General features: G+C 47.8%; 1 protein-coding gene across 4 annotated transcripts in view; it reads left to right on the top strand.

Annotated features, from left to right (window-relative positions):
- The window catches only part of LOC105023524 (vacuolar protein sorting-associated protein 13B), a 366,155-nt gene that overhangs the window by 335,977 nt on the left and 2,704 nt on the right, over positions 1-27,474 (top strand). For all 4 annotated transcript variants that reach the window (XM_029113576.2, XM_029113574.2, XM_029113577.2 and 1 more), the window contains exons 46-64: positions 256-411; positions 1,724-1,993; positions 3,642-3,725; positions 6,175-6,350; positions 9,102-9,278; positions 12,821-13,031; positions 13,523-13,711; positions 14,408-14,554; positions 16,263-16,558; positions 17,713-17,840; positions 18,668-18,900; positions 21,917-22,035; positions 22,302-22,548; positions 23,270-23,442; positions 23,796-24,199; positions 25,034-25,210; positions 25,448-25,618; positions 25,822-25,998; positions 27,133-27,235. In XM_029113576.2, the coding sequence (XP_028969409.2) occupies positions 256-411; positions 1,724-1,993; positions 3,642-3,725; positions 6,175-6,350; positions 9,102-9,278; positions 12,821-13,031; positions 13,523-13,711; positions 14,408-14,554; positions 16,263-16,558; positions 17,713-17,840; positions 18,668-18,900; positions 21,917-22,035; positions 22,302-22,548; positions 23,270-23,442; positions 23,796-24,199; positions 25,034-25,210; positions 25,448-25,618; positions 25,822-25,998; positions 27,133-27,235 (3,638 nt within the window). The remainder of the gene's footprint in view (positions 1-255; positions 412-1,723; positions 1,994-3,641; positions 3,726-6,174; positions 6,351-9,101; positions 9,279-12,820; positions 13,032-13,522; positions 13,712-14,407; positions 14,555-16,262; positions 16,559-17,712; positions 17,841-18,667; positions 18,901-21,916; positions 22,036-22,301; positions 22,549-23,269; positions 23,443-23,795; positions 24,200-25,033; positions 25,211-25,447; positions 25,619-25,821; positions 25,999-27,132; positions 27,236-27,474) is intronic.

Below are 27,474 nucleotides of genomic sequence, written 5' to 3' on the forward strand. Positions count from 1 at the left end.
AACACCAAAGACCTCCAGGACATGTTCTCCTGCCAACCAGACTATCAACAACACGCGTCTTCAGAACATGTTCAACTGAGTAAATAGGCAGATTTTTCCTCAACGGATCTCTAAACAAAAGCCATTCTGTTTACTTGGCTTCCGCAATGGCATAAATACAATATCGATTCAGGCTGTACAACTGTACAACTTCATGTCTATCTCCTGTCTTCTCTCCTCCCCTCTCCCTCCCCCCTCTCGCCCTCTGCTCCACAGCTGCTCCATGTCTGTATCGAGGGCTGGGGTAACTGGCGTTGGTCGGAGGCCTTCAGCGTGGATAACGTGGGCACTCTGCTGAGGACGATCCAGTATAAAGGGCGCACCGCCTCCCTCATCATCAAGGTGTTGCAGCTCAACGGCGTCCAGAAACAGGTGCCTTAAGACCACTCAGTGACCATTTAAAGACATCGTTACAGTGGTCAACTTCCTGTTGGGACGCTTAGCTATTTGTCGGGCCTCTTGCTAGCAGATGAGTTCTGTCAGTTTTCCGTATCAAGGAACCGTTGGGTCGTTTTACCTCGATAGGAAAACACTGAATCTGGAAATGTTTTGCCCTCCATCACGAACTGCTGCTTCACAGCTACCATGTTCAGATTAGCCCCATTAAATCTGTGGTGAATCCGTAGCATCTGCTGGTGTGACAACGACATCCTGGTTTAGATTCAAATCGGTCGTGAAGGCCTTTGGCCATGTTTGCTGCCGTCTCTCCCCCAAGAAAACCGACAAGGACTTTTGTTTAAATGAGTGATCTGTGTTAACAAAATGGTACATAGATCAGTACCTTACACACCGTATCTACCAAACCGTGTTTGAGTTGCTCCAAAGACACCAAACGTTTGGTTCCCGGAACTGGAGATGCCGTCCCTGAAATGCGGGGACGCTTTGTTATGTAAACATTGTCAGGTGTCAGACATTTCTCCCTCCAGCCCAGCGACCAAACAGAGAGGCTGCATTCCTTTCTGGCCGCTCCCACATCTTGTTCCCATTGGCTCCAGTGATTGGCTCTGAGTTCTGGTCACATCCAATCGTCTAAACTGAGCCTAGCATAGTGACAAGTGACTGCAACAACAGACTGCCCCTGCTCTCTGCCTCACCCACTGCGGGAGGAGTATTTGCGTGTGTATGAGAGTGTCTGCGTGCCTTTGTGTGTTTGTGCGTGTGTGCGAGAGCGAGGTGACGTGACTGTGGGCTGTGAGAAAGCCTATAAAGCAATGATTGATGAGCAGGAGTAGTCTGTCTTTAGAGACCAGCCCTTCTCGCCGTCATCATTATCAACACCACCACCGCCGCCCACAGACACACAAATACACCCACAGACACACAAAAACAAACTGGGTGGTGGAAACAGTCCGTTGTGAGCTCCATTGGACGTGTCAGTTCCAGATGAGGGTTTCCTGGTGACTGGAGCTGGACAGCCGCCGGAGAGAAATCTGGTCTGCATCCCAAATTGGCACCCTATTTCCCTGTGTAGTGCACTAGTTCAGACCAGCGCCAAGGCGGAATAGGGTACCACTTGATAGGCCGTTGTGGCGTTCTGTGGATTGGAGAAACAGAGAGGGGAAAAGAAACTCGGCTCACTCTGGCGGTTGGAGGTACAGGCCTATGTTACCACGGAATACCGTAACCAGGCCGTGTCCTGATCAGACCGGTCCGTTTGACCCCCCCGTTCCCCTCCGCCCTCCAGATCATCATCTGTGGGCGCCAGGTGATGTGCAGCTACCTGTGTCAGGACATTGATCTGCGTGTGACCCAGCACTACGTGGGTCCAGACGGCCAGACGGTGGTCCGGGAGCACGCTGACTGTCTGGAGGCGGGGAGCAAGCTGCCCACCTACGTCCTGGAGGACCTCGAGATGACAGAGCTCTGCGTCCGAGCCCGAGGGGACGAGGACTGGTCGCAGGACGTCCGGCTGGAGAGGAGCGAACGGGAGAGGCTGAGCAGCTCCGTGGTCCAGGTGAGGGTTACCGGGTCTGTCGTGAACAACCTTCAGGAGGCCTCCATGGGGTGTACACAAAAATAAAGTTCATACATTCTTCTAACAATGCAGAAAAACTACAGTTTATAAAGTTTCATGACAAAAAGGCAGAAGAGCAGCCAAGAGGCATGTAGGTATGGAGCCAGGTATGGCTGGCTGTTCTCCAGGGTTTCCCCTAGCCTGTTTCATATAGCTGGCTGTTCTCCAGGGTTTCCCCTAGCCTGCTTCATATAGCTGTCTGTTCTCCAGGGTTTCCCCTAGCTTGTCATGTAAGCCCTTGGCTTCTGTTCTTGTAATTTGAACATCTCTCATTCCTCCCCAGTTGTTATCTCTTTGTTAGCATGAACACAATCAGTCATTAGAACATTACAGCTGTTATCTCTCAATGTTAGCATGAACACAATAAATCATTTGTATATTACAGTTTTTATTTAGCAACACGACCAATCCTCACTAATAGGACCCAGCACTCTTTGGTCAGTAAAATATAAAGCCTCCTAAATGGCTCCCTATCCCCCATGTGCCTTGGTCAAAGGGAGTGCTCTGGTCAGGAGAATATGGGGCTGTTTGTGGGCTCGGTGTAGTGTGATTTGATGTGTAAGACCTTTGTGTATAGAATTTATGAACCGCTCCTCTTTTTCTGACATTATTCCATCTTTTCTGTAATGTTGTCTCTGGATGAAGACAATGTCTCTCTGACATGGGGTGCCGGCGGACAAGGTCTTGTGTTTCACGCCCTACATTTTTAGTCCGTTAGCCGGTAGGACCTAAGGATGGTGTCAGAGCAGGACTGAATGTTGGTGGTTGTGTTAATGCCTGGTGTTTTGTCCCCAGTAAATTAAGTCCCCAGTTGACTGTAAATGAGGTTGTACTGGAACAGGCCTTGGCATGTTGAGGTCTTAACGAGGCGGCAGGGTAGAGGGCAATGGAACCAGTATATTAAGCCTGCGTTCTAAATTGCACCCTACGCACTACATGTTGCACTGCTTTCAACCAGGGCCAATAGGGCTGTTTAGGTCAATGGACAGTTTCAGCTTCCAAATCTTCTGACATCTGACAACTTTCAGTAGGCTATTATGCCCCGCTAACAGTTAAATTGTGATAGAACTTAACAGTTGGATGGTGCTGGAGTGCTGGGGCTTTGGGTGGATTCCCTTTTACGGCTTGAGAAAACCCCAAGAGGCCGTGCCTGGGCCCAGAACCTGATCATGTGTTTTAGAGTGGATATAAAGTTGCTGTGACTCAGTGGGGTTAGTTGGTCAGACAGTACGTTTGGGCACGGTTACACCCCTGCTTACCGCACAAGGACACAAACATGTTTATCCCGGGTGGCGATTCAGTAAGTGAACTCTGACCTTTATGACCTTTGAAAATTGAGCAGTTTAGGTGTTGCAGATTCCTCTCACCCCATTACCACAGGTGGATGTTACTTTTTGGCATATCCCAACTCTCTTGAGACACTTAATAAGGGTTAAGTGCTTTGATCAAGGGCAGCATATATTTCAGTAGTGATTAGAGCTTTGGGCCAGTAATGAAATGTTTGTTTGAATCCCGAGGCAACATGTAAGTCATTCCCAGTTTTCCCATCACTGACGCTCTGTAATCACATGGATTTGTCTCCTTCTAGGTGCCTTGTTCCAGCGGCTCGCTGCTCTACGTTTGGTGTACCCTAATCACCATCGAACCTGAGTCTCACATCCAGCAGAGAGTGGTGAGTTTCCATCCAGAATAGAGTGGTGGGTTTCCGTCCAGAATAGAGTGGTGAGTTTCCATCCAGAATAGAGTGGTGAGTTTCCATCCAGAATAGAGTGGTGAGTTTCAATCCAGAATAGAGTGGTGAGTTTCCATCCAGAATAGAGTGGTGAGTTTCCATCCAGAATAGAGTGGTGAGTTTCCGTCCAGAATAGAGTGGTGAGTTTCCATCATGAATAGAGTGGTGAGTTTCCATCATGAATAGAGTGGTGAGTTTCCATCATGAATAGAGTGGTGAGTTTCCATCCAGAATAGAGTGGTGAGTTTCCGTCCAGAATAGAGTGGTGAGTTTCCGTCCAGAATAGAGTGGTGAGTTTCCGTCCAGAATAGAGTGGTGAGTTTCCGTCCAGAATAGAGTGGTGAGTTTCCGTCCAGAATAGAGTGGTGAGTTTCAATCCAGAATAGAGTGGTGAGTTTCAATCCAGAATAGAGTGGTGAGTTTCAAACCAGAATAGAGTGGTGAGTTTTCATCCAGAATAGAGTGGTGAGTTTCCATCCAGAATAGAGTGGTGAGTTTCCATCCAGAATAGAGTGGTGAGTTTCCATCCAGAATAGAGTGGTGAGTATCAATCCAGAATAGAGTGGTGATTTTCAATCCAGAATAGAGTGGTGAGTTTCAATCCAGAATAGAGTGGTGAGTTTTCATCCAGAATAGAGTGGTGAGTTTCCATCATGAATAGAGTGGTGAGTTTCCATCATGAATAGAGTGGTGAGTTTCCATCCAGAATAGAGTGGTGAGTTTCCGTCCAGAATAGAGTGGTGAGTTTCCATCATGAATAGAGTGGTGAGTTTCCATCATGAATAGAGTGGTGAGTTTCCATCCAGAATAGAGTGGTGAGTTTCCATCCAGAATAGAGTGGTGAGTTTCCGTCCAGAATAGAGTGGTGAGTTTCCGTCCAGAATAGAGTGGTGAGTTTCCGTCCAGAATAGAGTGGTGAGTTTCCGTCCAGAATAGAGTGGTGAGTTTCCGTCCAGAATAGAGTGGTGTGTTTCCATCCAGAATAGAGTGGTGTGTTTCCGTCCAGAATAGAGTGGTGTGTTTCCGTCCAGAATAGAGTGGTGAGTTTCCGTCCAGAATAGAGTGGTGAGTTTCCGTCCAGAATAGAGTGGTGAGTTTCCGTCCAGAATATAGTGGTGAGTTTCCGTCCAGAATATATTGGTGTGTTTCCGTCCAGAATATATTGGTGTGTTTCCGTCCAGAATAGAGTGGTGAGTTTCCGTCCAGAATAGAGTGGAGAGTTTCCGTCCAGAATAGAGTGGTGAGTTTCCATCCAGAATAGCGTGTTGCTTGTCCATCCAGTAGATGTGTCCCAAATGCAACCCTATTTTTCTTTTAGTTTTCTTTTTAGCATAGTTTTCAGTTTGGACTGTGTTGCTCTCCTGGGGCTATGTGTGTTAGTTTGGGGTTTGTGATTCCTGTTACACACCAGGACCCGTGAACCAGGCTCTTCTCTAGATTCATCTCACGGTAGGCGAGGGCTCTCTCATAACAGGTTTGAGAATCACTTCCATTTAAGTGGCTGTGAAAATGAACAGCTCTATTCTGGATTTTCAGTAGTTGGCAGATAGAACCCAGTTCTGCTGTGAATGCGTTATTGGAGGTTTTGTGTTGAACTCTGAGGATGGCCTTTGCAGATGTCTGCATGTGGAGTGTCAATTGCTTGTTTACGCCATCTGTTGAAGTCTTGGCCGCTAAATTGAGCCCAGACCTCACATCCAACGAGGGCGGTGACTTCTATAAATGATCATGTGTATCTCTCTTTCTCTTCTGATGGATGTGTCTGGTCTTCTATAAATGGCCATGCGTATCTCTCTCTCTCCTGGTGGATGTGTCTGGTCTTCCAAAATGATCATGTGTATCTCTCTCTCCTGGTGGATGTGTCTGGTCTTCCAAAATGATCATGTGTATCTCTCTCTTCTGATGGATGTGTCTGGTCTTCCAAAATGATCATGTTTATCTCTCTCTTCTGATGGATGTGTCTGGTCTTCCAAAATGATCATGTGTATCTCTCTCTTCTGATGGATGTGTCTGGTCTTTTATAAATGATCATGAGTATCTCTCTTCTGATGGATGTGTCTGGTCTTCTATAAATTACCATGAGTATCTCTCTCTTCTGATGGATGTGTCTGGTCTTCTATAAATGACCATGAGTATCTCTCTCTCTCTCCTGGTGGATGTGTCTGGTCTTCTATAAATGACCATGAGTATCTCTCTCTCTCTCCTGGTGGATGTGTCTGGTCTTCAATAAATGACTATGAGTATCTCTCTCTCTCTCCTGGTGGATGTGTCTGGTCTTCAATAAATGACTATGAGTATCTCTCTCTCTTCTGATGGATGTGTCTGGTCTTCAATAAATGACTATGAGTATCTCTCTCTCTCTTCTGATGGATGTGTCTGGTCTTCGTAGGTGGTGTTCAGTCCTCTGTTCATGATGCGGAGCCACCTGCCAGACCCGGTCATTGTCCACATAGAGAAGAGAAGTCTGGGTGTGAGGGACAGTCATCTGATCCAGGGTCAGGGGCACCAGGAACCACTACTGAACACGGAGAATCATCTGACTCATCACCTCACTTTCCAGGCCAGGTAACAGACACACCTACACTGGGGACACTAGCATGAAGGTTTTCTATCAGGGAAGCCTATCATAGTGACTACAGGGTAATCAGGTAATTACTGGGTAATGTGATCAATCATATCACTACAGGGTAATGTCATCTATCACGTCACTACAGAGAAATGTGATCAATCACATCACTACAGGGTAATGTGACCAATCACGTCACTACAGGGTAATGAGATCAATCACATCACTACAGGGTAATGTCATCTATCACGTCACTACAGTGAAATGTGATCAATCACTACAGGGTTATGTGATCAATCACATCACTACAGGGTAATGTCATCTATCACATCACTACAGGGTAATGTCATCTATCACGTCACTACAGGGTAATGTGATCAATCACGTCACTACAGGGTAATGTGATCAATCACGTCACTACAGGGTAATGTCATCTATCACGTCACTACAGGGTAATGTGATCAATCACGTCACTACAGGGTAATGTCATCTATCACGTCACTACAGGGTAATGTGATCAATCACGTCACTACAGGGTAATGTGATCAATCACGTCACTACAGGGTAATGTCATCTATCACGTCACTACAGGGTAATGTGATCAATCACGTCACTACAGGGTAATGTCATCTATCACGTCACTACAGGGTAATGTGATCAATCACGTCACTACAGGGTAATGTGATCAATCACATCACTACAGGGTAATGTCATCTATCACGTCACTACAGCGAAATGTGATCAATCACTACAGGGTTATGTGATCAATCACGTCACTACAGGGTAATGTCATCTATCACATCACTACAGGGTAATGTCATCTATCACGTCACTACAGGGTAATGTGATCAATCACGTCACTACAGGGTAATGTGATCAATCACGTCACTACAGGGTAATGTCATCTATCACGTCACTACAGGGTAATGTGATCAATCACGTCACTACAGGGTAATGTCATCTATCACGTCACTACAGGGTAATGTGATCAATCACGTCACTACAGGGTAATGTGATCAATCACGTCACTACAGGGTAATGTCATCTATCATTAAAGGTTAATGTGTGTTTAAGTTTGATTGGACAGATGAGGCAGTGGAATTATGTGGCTGTTCCAGGGAGGCTGGCAGACATTGAAACCCTTCCCTCCCTCTACAACATGTTAGTTTGGGCCGTGATTCCTGTTACACACCAGTTAGATAAAACCTCAACAAAGAACCGGCTGGCCCTCTGTATCATGGAAATGTGTGTTTTGTGAAAGTGTTGTAATTTGTTTCAGAACTCACTACATCACCTCATTATACAGTACCATGCTGGACTACTAGCTGTTATTCTGTCAGCCAGACAGTCAGTCAGTCAACCAGTCATTCAATCAGTGCATGCAGTATGTCTCTGACTATGACAAATTACTTCCTCTCTTAACAACAATCCAAGAAGCTCTTGTCTTCTCACATTTGAACCACGACCTACAATGTGTTGATACACGTCTACAGTCTCACCAGTCACTGACTCACGTCTCTAGGAATCCCCCTTCTCCAGGACCGGCGGTCTAACATGGTCACTGGTAAACAGCTCTTCTTTCCTTCCTGTAATTTGGAATGGTTATGGGTTGTAATGGCTGAGGTACTGTAGAGACAAGTGGTCAGCCATATAATGTGAAAAAGTCAGAAGAGATAGGAGGAGATGCAGGAAGTGATGGAGGAGATGCAGGGAGTGATGGAGGAGACGCAGGGAGTGATGGAGGAGATGCAGGGAGTGATGGAGGAGATGCAGGGAGTGATGGAGGAGATGCAGGGAGTGATGGAGGAGATGCAGGGAGTGATGGAGGAGATGGAGGGAGTGATGGAGGAGATGGAGGGAGTGATGGAGGAGATGCAGGGAGTGATGGAGGAGATGGAGGGAGTGATGGAGGAGATGGAGGGAGTGATGGAGGAGATGCAGGGAGTGATGGAGGAGATGCAGGGAGTGATGGAGGAGATGCAGGGAGTGATGGAGGAGATGCAGGGAGTGATGGAGGGAGTGATGGAGGAGATGGAGGGAGTGATGGAGAGTTGATGGAAGCAGAGATTGTCAGAGGGAGAGACAGGAGGAGATGGAAGGAGAGACAAGAAGAGATGGAGGGACAAACAGACAGGAGGAGATGGAGGGAGGGACAAGAAGAGATGGAGGAGATATAGACAGGAGGAGATGGAGGGAGAGACAAGAAGGGATGGAGGGAGAGACAAGAAGAGATGGAGGAGATACAGACAGGAGGAGATGGAGGGAGCAATAAGAGGAGAGTTCTCTCAGGACCCACCCAGTGTAAATGGCATCCTGTTCCTTACATGGTGCTCTTCTATCTATCTATCGAGTCTTCTGGTTGATGCTTGTCATTGTTATAAAGCCACCGTTCTTCCTTATCTGGGTTGGAAGCATCCAGATGAACCCTAGATTCTTATTTTCTGCAGCCAGGCTGGAAGGTGACACTGCAGGGAAGCCATGGCTTAGGTTTCCATCAGCCATGGCTTAGGTTTCCACCTTCGTAGGTGTCACTTAGGGGTCACAGAGTAGAGCTGACTGGATATTGGCTACTGTAGGAAGTTGGTTCTTATTTGCCCTTTTCGAGCATATACATTGCAATATGCATGTATTACACTTTATTATAGATGAACACAGTGTGAATCAAATTTAGTCAGTCACAGACTCAGTTTGTGTTATTTGCCAAGACATTAATATGTGTGTTTGTTTGTTTGTTTGTTTGTTTGTTCCAGGGAGGAAGAGGATGCCTCTCGCTGTGCTGTGCCTATATCCACAGCTCTGATTAAACAGATCAGCCAGCAGGACCGGGCGGGGCTGGAGGGTAACCTGGAAGACATCCTGTCAGACTTCTACGGAGTGAAGAGCCAGGACCAGACTCCCTGGCCCTATGTGTCCAAAGACACACATGGGTACAGAACGCCTCCTTTCTGTTGGGTTGTGGGTTACGATGCTGAATGAAGCCGTGTTCTCTGTCAGGGATAACTTCCTGTTCTCTGTCAGGGATAACTTCCTGTTCTCTGTCAGGGATAACTTCCTGTTCTCTGTCTGGAATAACTTCCTGTTCTCTGTCTGGAATAACTTCCTGTTCTCTGTCAGGGATAACGTCCTTTTCTCTGTCAGGGATGACGTCCTGTTCTCTGTCAGGGATAACTTCCTGTTCTCTGTCAGGGATATCTTCCTGTTCTCTGTCAGGGATAACTTCCTGTTCTCAGTCAGATATTGGGAGCTTGGGACTAGATGATTCTGAAATAATTGGTTTTAAAACATCTAAATCCTCATTGGTTTGAAAAGTCTCTGCTATTTCTTTTTTATGTATCAACATTACTTTGGGTATTTAGAATACATTAGAGGTAGCTAACACTTAGCAAAAAAAGGCAATAACAACATTTTGCTGCTTACCAGAACTACTTACCAGAATAGTTTACCAAAACCACATACCAGAACTACTTACCAGACCAACTTGCCAGTACAGCCTACCAGAACACTTTACCATAACCGCCTACCAGAACACAACCATAACCGCCTACCAGAACACTTTACCATAACCGCCTTCCAGAACAGCTTGAAGGAACAGAGCTGCACTTTTTTGTTTTCACGAAAGCAGCTTCACATTATTGTCCCAGTGCAGTTCTAGTTGACGTAGTAAAACCAGGACGTTAAGACAACGCAGATCCTTTTCACCATTCCTCTGGGATTAGTTTGGATCCTTCTGTTGCCCAGAACAGACCCCAGATTCTACGCTGTCATTCTGCCAAAGGACCACGTTCTCACACAAGTGTTGGGTCCTTGCATCTAGTTAAAGACTTGGCTAAGCTATTTGTAGGCCCCTGTGTGTGTGTGTGTGTGTGTGTGTTTGTCTGCTGTCTCTGTGGAGCTGGTATCTGGTGGGTAGCTGTTGGTTTCTTCTGTCATTCATTACTGCGTGTCGCTGCCCTGTGATCCAAACATCTGAACAAAGCACCAGGCCAGGTTCCAGTCAGTCAGCCAACCAGCCAGCGAGAGGTACTTCCCAAATACCACCCTGTTCACTATAAAGTGCCCTCTGACCAGGGTTCATAAGGCTTGGATCAGTAATAGGGCACTCGTTAGAGTTCCATTTGGGACTGGGCCTCATTTCCGTTTATTTCACTGGGAAGGGAGGATAAATGGCGGCTTGTCCTGCGCCCAGAAATCTGCCAGCGCCTTTCTAAAACCCTAACATCATCCCAGGATTATTAAGCCAGATCTCTATCTCAACATGGTCAGAACCTGGAACGCAGCGTCATAAATCCAACATTTAATTAATCTGTTTTGCCAGTGCCGATAACATTCCTTCAGTGGGGTTGTTTTGACGTAGGTCCAGAACTGGGGTCAGTACGGTCTTTATGGTAACTAACCACGCTTTTGGCTCAGACAGTCCAAACATTACGTTTCAGAGAACACAGGAAGTTGAAGCGGTAAATGTTATTTTTCTTTCGGTGTCAGCCTTTAATGGGAGAGAAACACCTTCGTAATCGTTAAGCAAACATCTTGTGGCAGTCCGTCCGTTGGGGTGACTGAGGGGAGAGGAGGAGTGAAGAGGAGGAGCGAGAGTGTGTGGTTGTCAGACTTCAAAAAGTTGAGCTTAGTTGGCAGCTCTCGGACAGAAGCTGCTAAGCACATTTTATCCAATCAGAACGTCATCTCTCTCACACTCTATCTCTCACTGTGTCTGTCTCTGCCCTTCTCTCTCCCTTCCTCACTTTCTCTCACTTTCCCACTTTCCTTAATTTCATTACTTCAGTATTATGATGTACGTGCTGTGTTGTTCTCACCTGGTCTCACCTTCATCCTCTTACCTGTCCTCACCTTCATCCTCTTACCTGTCCTCACCTTCATCCACTCACCTGGCCTCACCTTCATCCCCTTACCTGGCCTCACCTTCATCCCCTTCCCTGGCCTCACCTTCATCCCCTTCCCTGGCCTCACCTTCATCCACGCACCTGGCCTCACCTTCATCCTCTCACCTGGTCTCACCTGCATCCTCTCACCTGGCCTCACCTTCAGCCAGGAGTAGCTCTGCCGTGTGATGATACCAAACAGTGTGGGGCAGACATGAGACCGAAGCCATAACTGGGAACGGGACTTGATGTTCCAGGTTTCAAAGTCTGTGCCCTGTTTATGGACTACGGTGACATTAAGATGTCAAGAGGTGGTGAAACACTCAGAATTGTATTATCAACCACTCTGGTGATGATTACTGAGAAATGATTGTCATGTTGTGTTGGTTTGTGTGTGTTTAGGTGAGGGTTGGTGTATGTTGTGTGTGTGTGTGGCGGGGGTTGAGTGTGTTTGCTGACTCATCATTTGCCCATGTGCCTTCCCATCTGCCCGTTGTTTGATGTTGTTTGTATCTGTTGGTTGTTTACACGACAGGCATATGTGTTGACTGTATTTTTCTGTTTTAGTGATGTTCTGTACGATGTAGGAGGTATGTTAATTGTTCGTTTTTATTGTATTTTAATGGTTTGTCTACCAGTTTGAGTGTATTTGTTAAAGTTTGTAATGACGTCCTTGCATGTGTGTGTGTGTCTGGTGACTGGTTGTTGTTCATATGATATGGTTTAGTTGATTGTATATTTATTTTGTCTTTCTGTGTCAGATGTAGTGAATGTCTTAGTGACAGACTGACCGTACCTGACTGGTCTGGTCTTAACTGTCCTCTCTGGTCTGGTCTTAACTGCCCTCTCTGATCTGGTCTTAACTGTCCTCTCTGGTCTGGTCTTAATTGTCCTCTCTGATCTGGTCTTAACTGTCCTCTCTGGTCTGGTCTTAACTGACCTCTCTGGTCTGGTCTTAACTGTCCTCTCTGATCTGGTCTTAACTGTCCTCTCTGATCTGGTCTTAACTGTCCTCTCTGGTCTGGTCTTAACTGTCCTCTCTGGTCTGGTCTTAACTGTCCTCTCTGGTCTGGTCTTAACTGTCCTCTCTGGTCTGGTCTTAACTGTCCTCTCTGATCTGGTCTTAACTGTCCTCTCTGATCTGGTCTTAACTGTCCTCTCTGGTCTGGTCTTAACTGTCCTCTCTGGTCTGGTCTTAACTGTCCTCTCTGATCTGGTCTTAACTGTCCTCTCTGGTCTGGTCTTAACTGTCCTCTCTGATCTGGTCTTAACTGTCCTCTCTGATCTGGTCTTAACTGTCCTCTCTGATCTGGTCTTAACTGTTCTCTCTGATCTCGTCTTAACTGTTCTTAACTCCAGTTCAAGGCAACATACCAGAATTTGCACTGTTGACCAACTTCTCCTGATCACGCCCCATCTGTGGATAGATGTGTGTAAACACGGAGTAGATTCTGAGTATTCTGTCTCTACGTGCTGTTACAGCAACTTCAATGGGGAGCGTATATCAATTCACTAGGCCAAGAGAGGTGATTCCGGTTCTACATCTCCATATGTGGTTGTCAGTACGAAAGCAAATTTCTTTACCTTACCAGGTCTCCCCTCCAGCCACCGCTGGCCCAGTGGGACAGCCCCATGCAGGTGAAGCTGTCTGCCTGGAGGCCGGGTCTCAACACCCTGCTGGTGGAGCTGCTGCCGTGGGCCCTGCTGGCCAACCGTTCCACCTGGCACCTCTGGCTGTTCGAGGGAGAGACCATCACATTGCAGGTCCCCCCTGGGAAGACCGTCGTGCCCCCCAACTTCAAGGTGAGGGAGGAGCGTTTTCTAGTAGTTTATATCCTCGGCCCTCCGCCCTCAGTCCAGCTGTCCTGTGAAAACCGCTGGCTTCGTATAAGCTCTAAAGCTGTCTGAGTGGAATCAAACGATAAAGCCTGATACGCTTCAGCTACGGGAAACAAAATAAAAGCCCTGCGTGTGTAATTGTCTGTGAAACAAAATAAAAGCTCTAAATCTGTAATAGCCTGTGAAACAGAAATAAATAAAGCATTGTTTCCATAGCACCCACGATTTATGAGGTAACGGCCGAGTGGAGCTGGCACCACCGAGCAGAGTTTTGTCAGATGTGTGTGTGTGTGTGTGTGTGTGTGTAAGTGAACTCACTGAGTGACGTCTCCTGATTCACCTTAAGTATTTTAGCATTTGTTTCTCATCCATTTATTTGATCAAAATCCATGATTAATTTAAATGCCTCTCCCTCTTCGCCCCCTTCGTTTCCTCCTTCCTTTGACCCCCCCCAGGAACCGTTTCAGCTCGGTATCTACTGGCCCCACACTAACACGGTCCATAAGTCCACCGCGCTGAAGCTGGTCCACGACATGACCTCCCCACGTTGGAAGGAGGGGGTCAGCCCAGAGGTCCTCACCCTGGATGAGGAGGGCTGCATCGAGGCAGAGATCACCCTGGGCTCCAGCCCTAGAAGACAGACGGTAGGGAGACCCCGCCATGCAGCTTCGTTAACATTCCCATACGCTCACTTAGCTGAGGCTGGTATCTGGAGAGAAGAGGCGCTTTGTCAGAGCTCTCTCCGTGGAACCCCCGTCAGACTTAAGAGAGGATGCCAGCCCATACCCGTTGTAGCTCGTACCCATAGTAGCCCATCCCCGTCGTAGCTCGTACCTGTCGTAGCTCGTACCTGTCGTAGCCCATACCCATTGTAGCTCGTACCCGTCGTAGCTCGTACCCGTCGTAGCTCGTACCCATCGTAGCTCGTACTTGTCGTAGCTCGTACCCATCGTAGCTCGTACCCGTCCTAGCTCGTACCCATCGTAGCTCGTACCCGTCGTAGCTCGTACCCGTCGTAGCTCGTACCCGTCGTAGCTCGTACCCGTCGTAGCTCGTACCCGTCGTAGCTCGTACCCGTTGTAGCTCGTACCAGTTGGAGCTCGTACCCATCGTAGCTCGTACCCTTCGTAGCTCGTACCCATCGTAGCTCGTACCCGTCGTAGCTCTTTGGGATTTCAGACTGGGTATCTGTCAAAGCACTTTTTGACCACCTGATGTTGTAAAAAGTATAAAATGAATTTGAAAAATGATTTGATGTGTAAAACACAGAAACACATGAGGATAGTGATGACTGACTGAAAATGGTGTTAAATGTTCCTCCCCCCATTCTCCCCCTGCAGATGTGTCAGTTCTGCGTGTCATCTGTAGTGAGGCATGGCATTCAGATCCTACTGATAGAAGACAGGACTGTTCTGGTCAACAACACGCCCTACCAGCTGTCCTGTAGAGCACTGCTGTCTGACCATGCTCTGGTGTCCACAGGCCAGGTAACACACACACACACACACACACACACACTGGTGTCCACAGGACAGGACACACACACACACACTGGTGTCCACAGGCCAGGACACACACACACACTGGTGTCCACAGGCCAGGTAACACACACACTGGTGTCCACAGGCCAGGTAACACACACACACACACACACACACTGGTGTCCACAGGCCAGGTAACACACAGGACAGGACACACACACACACACACACTGGTGTCCACAGGCTAGGTAACACACACACACACACACACTGGTGTCCAGAGGACAGATAACACACACACACACTGGTGTCCACAGGCCAGGTAACACACACACTGGTGTCCACAGGCCAGGTAACACACACACACACACACACACACACACACACACTGGTGTCCACAGGCCAGGTAACACACAGGACAGGACACACACACACACACACACTGGTGTCCACAGGCTAGGTAACACACACACACACACACACTGGTGTCCAGAGGACAGATAACACACACACACACTGGTGTCCACAGGCCAGGTAACACACACACTGGTGTCCACAGGCCAGGTAACACACACACACACACACACACACACACACTGGTGTCCACAGGCCAGGTAACACACAGGACAGGACACACACACACACACACACTGGTGTCCACAGGCTAGGTAACACACACACACACACGCACACTGGTGTCCAGAGGACAGATAACACACACACACACTGGTGTCCACAGGACAGATAACACACACACACACACACACACTGGTGTCCACAGGACAGATAACACACACACACACACTGGTGTCCACAGGACAGATAACACACACACACACTGGTGTCCACAGGACAGATAACACACACACACACACTGGTGTCCACAGGACAGGTAACACACACACACACTGGTGTCCACAGGACAGATAACACACACACACACACTGGTGTCCACAGGACAGATAACACACACACACACACTGGTGTCCACAGGACAGATAACACACACACACACTGGTGTCCACAGGACAGGTAACACACACACACACTGGTGTCCACAGGACAGGTAACACACACACACACTGGTGTCCACAGGCCAGATAACACACACACACACACTGGTGTCCACAGGACAGGTAACACACACACACACACACACACACTGGTGTCCAGAGGACAGATAACACACACACTGGTGTCCACAGGCCAGATAACACACACACCAGATCATGTGGTCACCCCCGCTCCATGCTCTGATCTGCCCTGGTGGCCGTGACACTCCACTGCACTTCAGAGGCACAGAACAGAACAACAAGATGGGGATTCAGGACTGTTCCTCCATCTGAGACGTGTCCCCGACGACAGCACAGTGATGTAATTTTAAAGAGCCTTCAGGCCCACATGGCGCACTGGGTTGCCAGGAAGTTGTTAAAAAAAATGACCCCACAAAATGCCTGTGATGGCCCTTATAATAACATCAGACCAGAAACAGCGTTTGGAATGCCTTTCTAGGCTATTCATCATGCTTAGTGCCTCAATCCCCTCTGTACCAATCCCCTATGTGCTCAAAGCCTGCATAAGCCAGCACAGCATGGAGCTCTATCTGATGTCAATTAGCACTCTGTCCCCAGGAGCACTTTGTCCCCAGGAAGAACAGCTCAGTGATGTCAGCCTGCTAGCCGGTAAAAACTCAGTACTCCCCTCTCCCCTCCAGGCCTGTTCCCTCCCAGATACAGCCGTGTTCAGCCTCTCTCCAGCTGCGGAGAAGACCCCCTCCAGGGCGGTGTCTGTGGCCTGCTGGGACCTGCTCCGAGAGGGGGTCCAGGGGGCGCCGGACACCCCCCTCTCCCCTGTCCCTCTCCGACACATGGTGTTCAGCTGCCTGCCCAACCCCGACGCTGACCCCTCCGCTGCGTCCTGGAGCCTCCCGGCCCCCATCAGACCGGACTTCCCCCGGCAGAGTGTGGCCGTCCCTGGGGAGACCTGCGGCCAGAGCGGCCTGAGCACCAGGTGGGTGAATCGAAGCGGAACAGGTGGTGTGTGGTAACTAAAGACAAACACAGGGGGCAGGGAGAAGCACCTGGAGGGCTGCATCTTGGGACATCAAGTAGGAAGTCAGTGGTCATGGCCTGTTAACGTCGCCGCCTGCCCCACGGGGGTGCCCTCATCCTTTCCACCGTCTCCTCTCGGACATCTCCCTCGCTCGGTCTCTTGTTCTCCGCCCCCCCCCCCCCCCCCCCCCCCCCCATTCTCTCAATCTCTCTTGTTTTTTTGCTTGTCGTTTCTTTCCTTCTCCCTTGTTCCCTCGCTTCCCTCCGGGGTGGTCTGAACGCAGACTTTTGCGGATGACTGTCTGAACGGCCTTCTCCTCCGCAGAAAAAGTGTCCTCTTCTTTATAATTGGGCCCATGAGTTCATGAAGGGATTTTTACAACATGTTTTGTTCTTACTTGGCCCAGCGTGCCCCCCCCCCCGTGTGTGCCTGTGCATGTGTGTGTACGTGTATAAGTGTGTGTGTGTGTGTAAGTGTGCGTGTTTCTGTCCCTCTCCCCAGGCCTGGCTTCAATAAGGACATTACCCCTCCAGCATGCCTCTGGACTTGGGCATCGGGGTAGCGAGAGAGGAAGGGAGTGTTTGCTGCTTGTGGTGAAATGACTTATTGTTTATTTATGTCAAGGGTTCTTCAAATGTTTCAGCTCTGGACCAGAATGAGAAATATATCGTCCTCGGATGACTCAAACCGTCCTCCAGCAACCCAAATTAAGAAGACATAGTGTGTGATTATTTACAGTACAAGTCAAAAGTTTGGACACACTTACTCATTCTAGGGTATTTCTTAAGTTTTATTATTTTCCACATCGTAGAATAATAGTGAGAACGTCAGACCTATGAAATAGCTCATATGGACTCATGTAGCAATCAAAAAAGTGTTAAACAAATCAAAATACATTTCATATTGTAGAATATTCAAAGTAGCCACCCTTTGCCTTGATGACAGGAATGAGTAGGTGTGCCCAAAGTTGTGACTGGTACTTGGATTTGGTCGTATATAAAACCGCAACCTACCTCTCAAATGTCCAGGGTCCATTTAGTCACAAACCTGTCATTTAAGAAATGGAGGTTTATTGTTTTTTGTTGTTTATGTGTTGGTATTTTTTGTTCCAGAGCCTTGGTGTTGACATTCCAGGAGCATCTTGGGATTAACTACCTGACACTGAATGAAGACCCCTGTCCTCCGATGCTCATCCACAACCAGACGCCCATCAGATTACTACTTAGGGAGAACATCAAGGGTAGGGCCTCTCAGTCACACACACACACATTTGAAAATGGGACTAAGTGCTAAACTTTTGGCTACTTCATCTCGGTCACCCCTCGGTCACACCTCAGGTCCTAAACGGCACCCTTCAGCCCTTGCAGGATTCATTTTCATGTGTTGCTCTGTGCACTTTTAAGAGACAATATAAATAACCCACTGAGATTATAGTGTGAACCTAGTGAGTTTGGACCACAGATCTCCCCTGTTGGCTCCAAATGCCAAGATGGCAACGGATCTCGTTTTCTCGCTGTCTGGCTGTTCCAAACATTTGGTTCCTATTGGAATACCATTTACATCTAAATCCTTCGCGGTCATATCTCATCCAGAACCACTTTCAGTAGTGGCTTTTTAATTTTTGTTCCATCCTGGCCCCCTGTGGGAATCGAACCCCCAACCTGGTGATCGACCAACTGAGCTACACGGGAGCTTCAAGTCCAGTTCTATTGAATTAAACACGGTGCTTAATTCAACAGTCTGTAGAAACCCAGTGGTCCTGCCTTCATCAGCTGTTAGTGTGGGCCGGCCATTGTGACACCTAGACAAAGGCTGGGGTGTTTTGCCCCAGGCTATCATGGGTAACGGGATGCTAGAATGTGTGGTTGTGAAAATGGGTGCATCTCCAAAAGCATGTATCGGTCCTGGAAAAAAAACACATCCTCACTCAAAACCTTCCTTTTCTACTTTTTTGTAAAGGAAAGAAAAAGGGGGCAGTGGTCTCTTAATTTTTTCCAAAGCTGTATATGAAGTCAAGTAATGTTGTCAAGTAATATTTCTCAGCGCGTTCCCTGCCTGTTCCCTCAGAGTCACCCAGAGCCGAGGTGTTCTGCCGGACGCTCCCTGCCAACTCCTCCCTCCACCATGCGCTCTACCACCACTCCTCCAGCTTCCCCGACTGCAGACAGCGAGAGCCCCTTCCCTCCCTGCTGCTGCGCACATGTCCTGACACGCCCTCCGGCTCCGACCTGCAGCCCGGCAACCTTCAGGCAGCACCAGAGTGGACCGACCCAGTGGACATCAACTGCCCAGGGACACAGGTCACGAAGCAACTATTTTGACGTTTAAGCAATTTGCATTTCAATTAAGTAAATTAGCATTTCAATTCACTCCTTTGCATTTACATTTTGTCCTTTACATTTTAATTTACATTCAGCAGACTGACACCAATTGCTGTAATCCACCCATAACCACATATTCCGATGAAGTACATGGGTAAATGCTGGAATTTGATGTTAAAAATATTATGTTGTGACTTTTGTTTTGGCTTTTTGCAGTTATAATACGTTTGCAAACAACCAACAAACAAATCTGTTGAGACTCATGGCAACTATAAAACCCAGTCTACAATGTTCTCTAGGTACATTTTTACCTCAGTGGCTAGGTACCTAGAAAACCTATCTAGAGCCTCTGAGTCAAATCCTGGTTGCATCCATACCAACAAACTCCAGGAGTCCAACATAATGGCAAGAGATAACAGGAGAGTTCAGATAGAGACAGTGGGGAGATACTCTGTGTTGTTTATATATATAAGTGTCTTAAGGAGGGAAGTGACCATGGCCATCTTTAAGTCAGAAGGGTCAGGTATGAGTTGATAAGAGAGGTGAGAAATGGGAGAAGAGGTCACCCAAGATGTTCTGGGGAGCAAAGGAGGCGATGGTGTCAATGGGGCATGTTGTCGGGCAACTAGACACATTGAATTGATGTATCATTGGGTTTTGCCATCTTGGTGACCACATGATTTAACCAACTTTTCGAGAAATCTCGAACCAATCTACTGTGTGGGCAAAAGGGCATTTGGGTCCTGTCCCAGGTAGGTTAACAGCTTTAGTTGACATTAACAACTAAATTATTCCACTATTAGTGGATAGTTTATTTTTTATTTTATTTTTTATTATCATTCTCTAGCCATTGCCTAATTTATGAAGGTCAACAAACTTGTCTCTTGTTTCATGTGTTCTCTAACCTTCCCCATGTTGATAGATGAATTTGACACGTGTGTCACCCCATGTTTATACCCCAGTGACAGGTAGTCGTGGATGACCACTTAAAAGTTCCCAAAAGACTTAGATGAACTTGGGGGAACAAATATATATATATATATATATATATATATCAACAGGAATATATATCAACGGGAATATTCAACACCCAGCCATCGCCACTTAACCCCTAGAGAGCAGTTTCTGAGTAGAGGCTCAGCTTGCCCTCTGGACCCTAACACTTTAATCATAGCCTTAACCAATAGGTAGCACAACGTCACATGGCGCTGCTAATGTCAGTGAAATTAGCCTCCCTGAGTTTAACACATACCACACGCTCCGGGTCACCCCACTGTGTCTTTAGGCCTCTCTGCCAGGAGTGTCTGTGTGTATGTGTTTTTGTCCCTCTCCCTGAGCCTGGCTCCAATAAGGCCGCTAGCCAGACGGCACGCCTCGGGACCCATCGGAGGGGTTGGGGTGGTAATAATGAGTGTGTTTGGGGTTATGTCTGTTGAGCGCTGGGGTCAGAGAGGTCGTCTGTCTCAGGTTGCAGCGGGGTGAGAGCGTGACCCCTCGCCAGGGTCAAGGCCCGGTTGGGGTTATTGTGACGGGCCGGGTTAGCACCCCGCGGGAGCTTCCTCTGTGGGTGGACTGGTGGGTCCATCCAGGTCCGGGATAACACTGTAGACAACCTCCTATCTGAAGTTGGTCAGTCACAACAAGATCTGTCTGGCTGTTCTCAGCGGTGTGAACATAACCTCTCTGTGCGGCCCATTTTGTCTGGGTGTGTGGAAATGTGTGTGTGTGTGTGTCAGGTAGATAAACACATGTATGCACCAAGCAGAAACAGTCTGGTCAAATAATTTTCCTTCTGGAGGGTTTCTATACATTTCACCTATGGTACACTTTGAGTACTTCGAAGTATAAGGGTACTTCAAGGAACCCTTTAATAGTTCTTCAAATAATATTGTTTATAACCTTTTCATGAAAGGAACCACAAAAAGATTAAGTGGTTCTATCACCTGTTTCCAAAAATGTTGGGACACTGAGTAAAATGTAAAGAAAAACAGAATATAATTATGTGCAAATCATTTAAACCTTATGTTCAGTAGAAAATAGTACAAAGACAACACATCAAATGTTGAAACTGAGAAATGTTATTGTTTCTTGAAAAAGAAATGCCTACTTTGAATTTGATGCCAGCAACACGTTTCAAAAAAGCTGTAAGAGGGGCAACAAAAGACTGGAAATGTTGTGTAATGCTGAAAAAAACCTGATGGAACATCTCACAACGTATTAGGTTAATTGGCCACAGGTCAGTAACATGATTGGGTGAAAGACTGTGTAGGCAAATAGTGCAACAATAAAATAAAAAATATATATATCAATGTAAAATTGCATGTTTGAAGATCTCATCAACTACGATAAATAATATTTAAATATTCAGAGAATCCGGAGAAATCTCTGTACGCAAGGGACAAGGCTTAAAACCTGCATTAAAAACAGACACGATTCTGTAGTGGACATCACGGCTTGGGCTCAGGAACACTTCCGAAAATTGTCTGTGAACGCAGTACGTTGCTTCACCCACAAATGCAAGTTAAAACTCTACCATGCGCAGAAGAAACCATATATAAACAAGATCCAGAAATGTATTACAACAGCATGGCTCTGTAGTAAACAAGTCTAAAAACAAAACATTTTCTCAGTTTCAACATTTGATATGTTGTCTAAATATAGGGATAAATGCTTTGCACATCATTGCATTCTGTTTTTATTTGCACTTTACACAGCGTCCCAACTTCTTTTGGAAACCGTATTGTATGAATGACCGTTTTAAAGAGTTCCTCAAAGAAAAGATCCCCAACAGGTTACATTTTAACAGGTACCATTAAGGGATGTTCTAGGAACTATTTTCTTTTCGAAGGAATGTGGATGTATACATCTGTATTCCACCTGTAGATGTTGTCCATCACTCAGAACACCCCTTCACCACCATGTCACATTCTCACCATCTGCAAAGGTACCTGGCAAATGAAGCTGATTGTGTGTGTGTGTGTGTGTGTGTGTGTAGGTTGTGTTCTTGCCAGGGTTCGGCTGTCTTTACATTGACGTGGTTCACCGAAGTGGCACGATCATCCTGACTTTGGCACCAGAGGGCGTCGGTGACTCTGTCGTGAGTCTGCAGAACAGGTGAGGAGCGTACCTTTGCCTCTTATCCTAAACCAGGTCTCACCAAACTACTGGTGGTGACACGATGTGGGCTCCTCGGATTTAGGATTTTCCGGTAATAAAGAGTAATAAACAGCTTTTTCTGCCTAAAAAATGTTTTGGATACATATGCAGTATTCCCTTTTACCACACAGGTCAGGTAGGAATACAACTTCGTCAACCCTATCCATCTTTATTAATAATCCAATTTCCAGGTTCAGTGGAACTGATCAGTACTTATTCCTTAGGATGTCCCAGCTAAAGCTGGCATTCAGGGTGTTGCTGAGCGAGGCCAGCTTGTCTCTGAATGATGACATCACCAGCCGGTCAGGTTCTGTGGAGCTGCTGAGGCTGACACTGTCCAAGCTGCTGCTTAACCTGTCCCCTGCCCTGTTGGCCGACTCCGCCCTGACACTGGGAGGGCCCGGCCTGGGTCTGGGCAGCGCTGGGTGGGGAGAGACATGTCTGGTGGAGGTCCACTGTGCAAGTCTCCAGGTAGGTTGACTCTTATAGGTCTTTTGAAGACGTGTCTTATAGACCTCCTGACTGATGTTTTTTATAGGTCCCTTGAAGATGTGTCTTCTAGACCCCCCTGACTGATGTTATTTATAGGTCCCTTGAAGATGTCTTATAGACCCCCTGACAGATGTTATTTATAGGTCCCCTGATGACATGTATTATAGACCCCCTGACAGATGTTATTTATAGGTTCCTTGAAGATGTGTATTATAGACCCCCTGACTGATGTTATTTATAGGTCCCCTGATGACGTGTATTATAGACCCCCTGACAGATGTTATTTATAGGTTCCTTGAAGATGTGTATTATAGACCCCCTGACTGATGTTATTTATAGGTCCCCTGATGACCTGCCTTATAGACCCCCTGACTGATGTTATTTATAGGTCCCCTGATGACCTGCCTTATAGACCCCCCTGACTGATGTTATTTATAGGTCCCCTGATGACCTGCCTTATAGACCCCCCTGACTGATGTTATTTATAGGTCCCCTGATGACCTGCCTTATAGACCCCCCTGACAGATGATTTTATGTAGATTTTTCTACTTAAGATTTCGTAAAAAGTCTCTTCCACAGCCTTTCTTTTAGACGGACAACCAGGTCTTTAACCAGATTACAGACATACGCCAACTAGACAGTTAACTAGAACATATACATTAGGTCTACATTAATTAAACATCCCTCTGTTGGGTTCCAGGTTGATAATCAGCTGTATAGCCGGGCCAGCTTCCACTTCCCAGTGCTGCTGTGTCAGGAGCAGAGGGTGGAGCCTCCACCCTGGTCCAGCGATGCTAACCCCACCTGCTCCCTACGGGCCCTGGAGGAGTTCAAATCATCCTGCTTTCTTCATCTGGGATTCACCCTGGACCGGTACAGACACCCGCTCCATTAACATTTCATTTGTTCAGCGTTTATCCAGAGACGCTTTCCAGTAGCGAGTGAATATATGACTGTTTTCCTGTGGGTATCAACCCAGAGCCCTGGTGTTGCTCTCATCCAAGTGACATGGGACTCTGACTGCCTCCCTGCAGAGAAAATGAGCTTCCCATTTGAGCCTGTTTCCTCTCTAGGTTTATTTCTTCTACAGGTTTTTCTTGGCCACGTTGCTCTAGCCCTTGCTTGGCATTTCCCTTTAGGGTCTAGCCTTTATATGTTCATTATGTAGCAGCTATGAGCAATGCGGGTGCAGGAAGGATTTTGGGAAAATGTTTCTCTGATTCCAGGGAGTTCTGCAGCGTGGACCAGGTGACCCTCCACATCCAGCCAGCCCGTCTGTACCTGGAGGACACGTTTGTCTACTACATCAAGACTCTGTTCCACACCTACATCCCCGACTCCGCCCTGGCCCCGCCCCCTGACCCCGCGGAGCGCCCCGGGGGGCCCATCCTCCCGGGGTCAGTCATCCAGTCCACCCACGCCCTGGTGCATCCTCTCAGGCTGCAGAGACTGGTCATCCAGCCGGTCAACCTGTTGGTCAGCGTCCACGCCTCCCTGAAGCTCTACATCGCCTCAGACCACACCCCGCTGTCCTTCGGCCTGTTCGAGAGAGGGCCGCTCTGCACCACGGCACGGCAGCTGGTCCACGCGCTGGCCATGCACTACGCCGCCGGCGCCCTGTTCAGAGCTGGTGAGTCGGGAGCCGCGCAGAACCAACCGGCCTCCGGGTTCAGAGAGCTGCATCCTCTCCCCTGGCAACATAATATCTGTCAACCGCAGTTCTGCCCGCTTCCCACTGCCTCTCATTAAGGTCCAAGTTCTTATTTTAGTTTTCAGTGTCTCTCTCTCTCTCTCTCTCTCTCTCACACACACACACACACACAAAGTTTACCAGCCCTGCCAGACCCCTCCCGTGTTCCTCAGAACAATGCATCCTGGGATTAATCTCTCCCTCCGCGTGAATGTCACCGTGACGATAACAGACCCCAGTAAACATTAACTCCGTTGAGACTTAGGAGACTGAAACCATAAATTGTGTGAAAGAACGGGAAAAGAAAGAGAGCGTTGCAGTGTTTGAAGGAGCGTGGGCTTGGAAAAGCAGCCTGGGTTTTGTGATGCAGCCGACAGTGTATAAATATCAACGATCCGTGTCCCCGTTGAGTTGCACATCAGCAACATGACACAAGTGCTGTAAATCTACACACAAACTGTAGGACGTCCCAAATGGGACTCTATGCCCTATTCCCCATGGCCCTACTCTAATGCACTAGTTAGGGAATAGGGTCCCACTTGGGATGAGTTCAGGCAGCAGTAGACCTGTTCACCAGACTAACTACAACAGCAAGAGTTATCAAGCTCATAAACATGTTATAATCACCCAGACAGGTGACTTATCCTGTGCCATACAGACAAGTCTGGCGGCCTGTGTGTGGTTTTGTCTGTGTCTGTGCTGGTCTGCAATGTTGCTAACTTCCTGACGCGTGTGTGTGTGTGCGCTAACGTCTCTCTCTCCACTCCACTGCAGGCTGGGTGGTGGGGTCCCTGGACCTCCTGGGCAGTCCTGCCAGTCTGGTGAGATCTATTGGTAACGGGGTGGCTGACTTCTTCCGTCTGCCCTATGAGGGTCTGACCCGCGGCCCGGGGGCTTTCGTCAGCGGTGTGAGCAGGGGGACCACGTCGTTCGTAAAACACATCTCAAAAGGTACAGAAACGTGGTGACCCATGTTGTACAGTCAGATCTTCATGTTTACGTTTTGGTAATATAGCAGGTGCTGTCATCTGGAGTGACTGGCTAAGGGCTATAGCTCTCGATGTATGCGTGCACAGAAACTTCATGTGGTCCTGACCCAGTCGTCTTCACACTTGGGGGGGGCTTGATCCAAAATGTGGCGCCTCCAGCCATCAGGAAGTGAGTTGGTTCCCCTGTTTCTTCGTGTAGGCACGCTGACTTCCATCACCAACCTGGCGACGAGCCTGGCCAGGAACATGGATCGCCTGTCCCTTGACGAGGAGCATTACACCAGACAGGAGGAGTGGAGGAGGCATTTGCCCGAGAGCCTGGGGGACGGACTCAGACAAGGCTTGTCCAGACTGGGGCTCAGCCTCCTGGGTCAGTACAGAGAGTTAGTCAGCCAACCAACCAGCCAGTTAACCAGCCAGATGGTCAACAGCCAGCCAGCCAGACAGAGACAGACAGTCCTGGCTTGGAACAATGAAAATATTAAGTCCCGCCTCCAAGGACCATGTTGTGGTTAGTCAGGTCTGTGTGGTACTGGAATGTGAGTTTCTAATATGGTTCTGCGTTCTCTCCAGGGGCGATAGCCGGCATTGTGGACCAGCCCATGCAGAACTTCCAACGGGGTTCCGAGCTCCAGAGTTCCGCTGGCAGCAAAGCCAAAGGGGTCATCTCTGGGGTTGGAAAAGGCATTGTAGGGGTCTTCACCAAACCTATAGGGGGCGCTGCAGAGCTGGTCTCACAGACTGGTTACGGTAGGTTCACGCGTTGTACATCAATGCCGTGTTTTTCTTTTGGCTGGCGGCTACTTCATTGTAAGGTGTACTTACATATGATGGGTTGTTCGGTTGTCCCGCCTAGCTGTCTTAAGATGTAATGCTTTAGATACAGTATCTGGAAAACTACTAGAATCTAACATGTTTAACATAAAAACTGGAGCAAACTTATTCTGTAGGCCTGCTGTAAAGTTCTTTTTAGGGTGTCATAGTATAGAGATGTGCTAAACACTGTAATGTGACGTCTGTGGAATGGTAGTGTCGCAACATGCTAACACACAGTAATGTTTTGTCTATGGAGTGGTAGCAGTTCTAGCGTCGCAATATGCTAACACACTGTAATATTTTGTCTGTGGAGTGGTAGCAGTCGCAGCACATTGATATGCTAGCCAGCAAATACAGAACATCATATCAGCAAATCAGAGCATTGTAAATCAGTCCTCTTGGCACCGTCAGCTGGGGCCTCTGAGTTTCAACAGGGACCATGACAGGGCCAACACACTCACTCTGAGAGAGCCGCGGTTGTTGCTTAAAGGACCAGTGACATTCCCAGGGCTGCAAGTTCTCAAGGTAGTTTGGAGTTTTATGGAGGAGGAGGGAGAAGGGGTGGGGCTAACAGGTCAGTGCTACGGAACATAAATAGTCAATGAAGTGAGCAGCTCCGTGTCAAAACCACGACTCCCTGTGGACCGGTTCAGATCGAGCACACCTAGCTTGCACGCACGCACGCATGCACACACACACACACACACACACAATGCCAGAGCTAGGGGGTTAAGTGCTCTGTTGTTGTATGGTAGCAACAGGCCTAAATGAACCGCCCCATCCCAAACTCACAGTACCAAAATACATTCCAGAACAGAGTGGCTATGTTCCAGACCAATGACATCATGAACACAGCAGTAGAATATTTTATGACCTGTTTTAAATACATGACATCATTGAGTCTCTCTGCGGCTGACAGTACGATGACGAGCAACACGCACACGGAGTCTAATCCCTGGCGTGTGTTCACAATCACAAGTATCTCCATGTACATGTTTGTATGTAAATGAACAACACTAATCTCTGCTGTGTGCCGGTGCCTGTGGCGCTGTGTGTTGTCCGGAGCAGGTCTCCTCCATGGAGCAGGTCTGTGGCAACTCCCAAAACAGCTGTACCTCCCTGCAGATGAGAAGTCAGCCCTCGCTCCCAACAGCCATGTCAAATATGTCTGGTAGGAAATGAACTCCTATACAACACACATGTACAAATACACACACACACACAAACACAGCCAGTGTGTCAGTACAAGTCCTGACCCACACTGTTCGTACAACCAAAGTTCTGATCCACACAGTTAGTACAACCAAAGTCCTGATCCAAAATGTTAGTACAACCAAAGTCCTGATCCACAATGTTAGAACAACCAAAGTTCTGTCCCACACTGTTCATACAACCAAAGTCCTGACCCAC

Source organism: Esox lucius, chromosome 16, assembly GCF_011004845.1.
Source record: "Esox lucius isolate fEsoLuc1 chromosome 16, fEsoLuc1.pri, whole genome shotgun sequence".
Taxonomy (NCBI): Eukaryota; Metazoa; Chordata; class Actinopteri; order Esociformes; family Esocidae; genus Esox; species Esox lucius.